Genomic DNA, 3,051 nt, shown 5'->3' with positions numbered 1-3,051 from the left:
ACACAAAAACAAGTCCCAATAGTGAAACGCATACACAGAACATTTGCAGAGGAGTACAACTACTCCGGTTCCATAAAAAGCCTACGAACAGTAATTAGAAAGATGGGATTTCGTTGGCGAAAAACCAGAACTAATAGAAAATTATTAATGAAAAAGCCCAATATTCAACATCTTAGACTGAATTTCTTACGTAGTATGAAACGTTACAGGAACGCAAATCGCCCAATTATATACATGGATGAAACATACGTCCATTCATCTCATACCTACCAAAAGAGCTGGTCTGATAGTTCAAACAAGGGCATACAAAAACCAGTATCTAAAGGACAGATGCTTGTGATAGTGCATGCTGGAGGTGAAAGTGGTTTTATTAAAAACTCTTATCTGCGCTATAAAGCTACTAGAAAAACAGGAGATTATCATGATGCAATGAACTACGACAATTACAAAAAGTGGCTTCAGGATAAACTGATACCAAATTTGCCCCCTAACAGCGTTTTAGTGATTGATAATGCACCGTATCACAACGTACAAACTGAGAAATGTCCAACTATATCTTCCAGGAAAGCAGAAATGCAGCAGTGGCTGACAACGCGAAATATTTCCTTTACAGATGACATGTTGAAATTTGAATTATACGACATTATAAAATTACACAAACCTCTGTTTAAAACCTATGAAATTGACAAAATACTCGAGGATAAAGGACATTCAGTTTTACGGTTACCCAAGATATTATCCGGATTTGAATCCTATAGAGTTAGTATGGGCTTCTATGAAGCAATATGTCGCTGAAAAAAATGTCACATGAACATCTAATTTCTATTTAGTATTGCAATAGACGATTTTATTACTACTTTATTACCCTACTGCTTACGCCCTTTTTCTCTGAAACCTTTTGGTCAATATAATGGTAATATAAAGTATAAATAGTCAATATAAAAATAATTTTTGGTTTATAATGCCATAATTTATAGCAACACAAGCGGTTTTTGTTGGATCTATTTTATTACATCTCACTTTGTAAAAAAATACTACAAATATACTGAAGAAAAGTAATGACAGTAATAATAATTGTGTACGGGACCTATTAGAAACTATTCAAACTTTACGTTTCTATATTTGTGTCTCCGATTGTACCTATATTTTAAAGTTCACCCGCGCGTACAGGCTATCTTTTTCCTTCCGAGTGCGTTCTCACTTCATTGTTCGCGCAGGCAGTTAGAATTTCAGACTTTCAGCTATTCTTGGTGAACTGTACTGACCACGGAGGGGTGAATGGCTAATTTTATTCATACTTTATATTTTCGAGGGTGCTGAAAACGAAAATGAGGTTTATTTTGAATTTTATGTGGGGGAACATTGTCACAATCGCAATTTTAACCTAAAAATACAAAAAAAATGAAATCACGTTTTTTGCGTTTACCTCGCTACAACTCTGTTCCATCTTAATATTTTTTTCTGAAATTTTTACAGTATATAGCTCTAACATTTCTGAAGGCAAAGGTACCTGCTTCAAGTTTTTATTCTTATCATAATAAAGGTTATGAATTTAAAAAAAAAGGTGCAGATTTGTGCATTGCAAAGTTTAATCGCAAAAGTTGTGTGACAAAGTTTAAAATTTAGCTTCTTAATTACGTTTATTTGAAAGTAGAGAGTACAAAGAAGTTTTCTGGTAAGTTTTAGATCAAAATATTTTATAGAAAAAAAAATAGTGCCACTTTTAATGTCGACATTAGAAATACCCAATATAACGCTTATTTTTTGAGGGACAGACAATCTAGGTCTAATTTCTCTCCTTTAGTACTATCCTTGGATTATAAGCTTTCATTTGACACCTCATTTGTCATTTTACCTAGTATAATGACGGAGAAGTAAACGTTCTTATTCTATTATTCTTGTTTATAACATTTAACATTGATTGAAATTATGAAAGAAATGGCATGGCAACACTGTGACTCACAAACATAAGATTCAGCTGTGCGTTTCATAGGGTGCACTAATAGCCTAGATGTCCAAATGTATGTAGTTGTAATCGTGCGTTATCGAAACGCGCGTTAAGCGCCTTTCATGTGAACCGGTTCTAATACTGGCTGCTGCGTTTTGGTATATGTGTTTAATTATATTTATATACCGATAGTCAATTGGGCATTCTGTCAAGGCTTCCAGAATTTTTTGTTGATCTATGATGTCAAAGGTCTTTTCATAGTCCACAAATATTAAAGCTAGTGGTTTATTATGTTCAGTACATTTTTCTATAAGATTTTTTCATACCAGTAGCTGATCGTTTGTTCCATAGCCTTTTCTAAAACCCGCTTGTTCTAGGCCTAGAAAGTAGACTTATGGGCCAGTAATTTCTGAGGACGGTAGCATCACCTTTTTTATGAAGTAGGATAATTTCTGCGATATACCACTAAGTTGGTTTTATTGCTTCCTGCAGATATCTAGTGAATAGTTTGGCAAGGACCTCCCATAATTTTTTCCATCCATTTACAAGGCATCTGCCAATATTTCATCGCCTTCGGGGACTTGCTTTTCATTTCTTGCGTTAACCTTCGAACTTCATTAGGATGATTGGGGATTTACGTCCGGTAAAATTTCAGATTCCTATTACCTATTTTTTATACAGTATGTCCCTGTAAGTTGTATCCATATGGAAACCTTTTTTATTATTAATTTTACGAAAAAAAGTTATTCTTCATAAAAAGCTCTGCATGGTCCAAAACCTAAGATTTAACCATCAAATATCAATTTTTTTGAATATTATACGAGGTATGTCAAAAAGTTTGAATTTCACTCAAGAGTAAAGTAGCTTTATTTTCCACAATATTGAAAATTGGTATTATGAAAAGTTGTTTGGAATTAAAAACTACAGTCTAGTATGCAATTACATCATTCTAATTAAAAAAAAAATTTTTTTGAAAAATTATGGATAACTAACATTATTTTCAGTTATTTCAATTCAGATTATTATTATTAATTTTACGAAAAAAAAGTGATTCTTAATAAAAAGTTCTGCATAGTCTAAAACCTAAAATACAACCATCTTAT

The 3,051-nt window shown here is 32.7% G+C and overlaps 1 protein-coding gene across 1 annotated transcript; it reads left to right on the top strand.

The window, feature by feature from the left end:
- The first annotated feature begins 234 nt into the window (after window positions 1-234).
- Window positions 235-795, top strand: LOC126882741 (uncharacterized). The gene has a single exon (XM_050647730.1). The coding sequence runs from the start codon at window positions 235-237 to the stop codon at window positions 793-795; it is 561 nt and encodes a 186-aa protein (XP_050503687.1).
- Window positions 796-3,051: the final 2,256 nt, after the last annotated feature.

The sequence above is a fragment of the Diabrotica virgifera genome, chromosome 3, assembly GCF_917563875.1.
Source record: "Diabrotica virgifera virgifera chromosome 3, PGI_DIABVI_V3a".
Taxonomy (NCBI): Eukaryota; Metazoa; Arthropoda; class Insecta; order Coleoptera; family Chrysomelidae; genus Diabrotica; species Diabrotica virgifera.
Note: the sequence above shows the minus strand (reverse complement) of the source record. Positions and strands in the feature narration are given on the sequence as shown.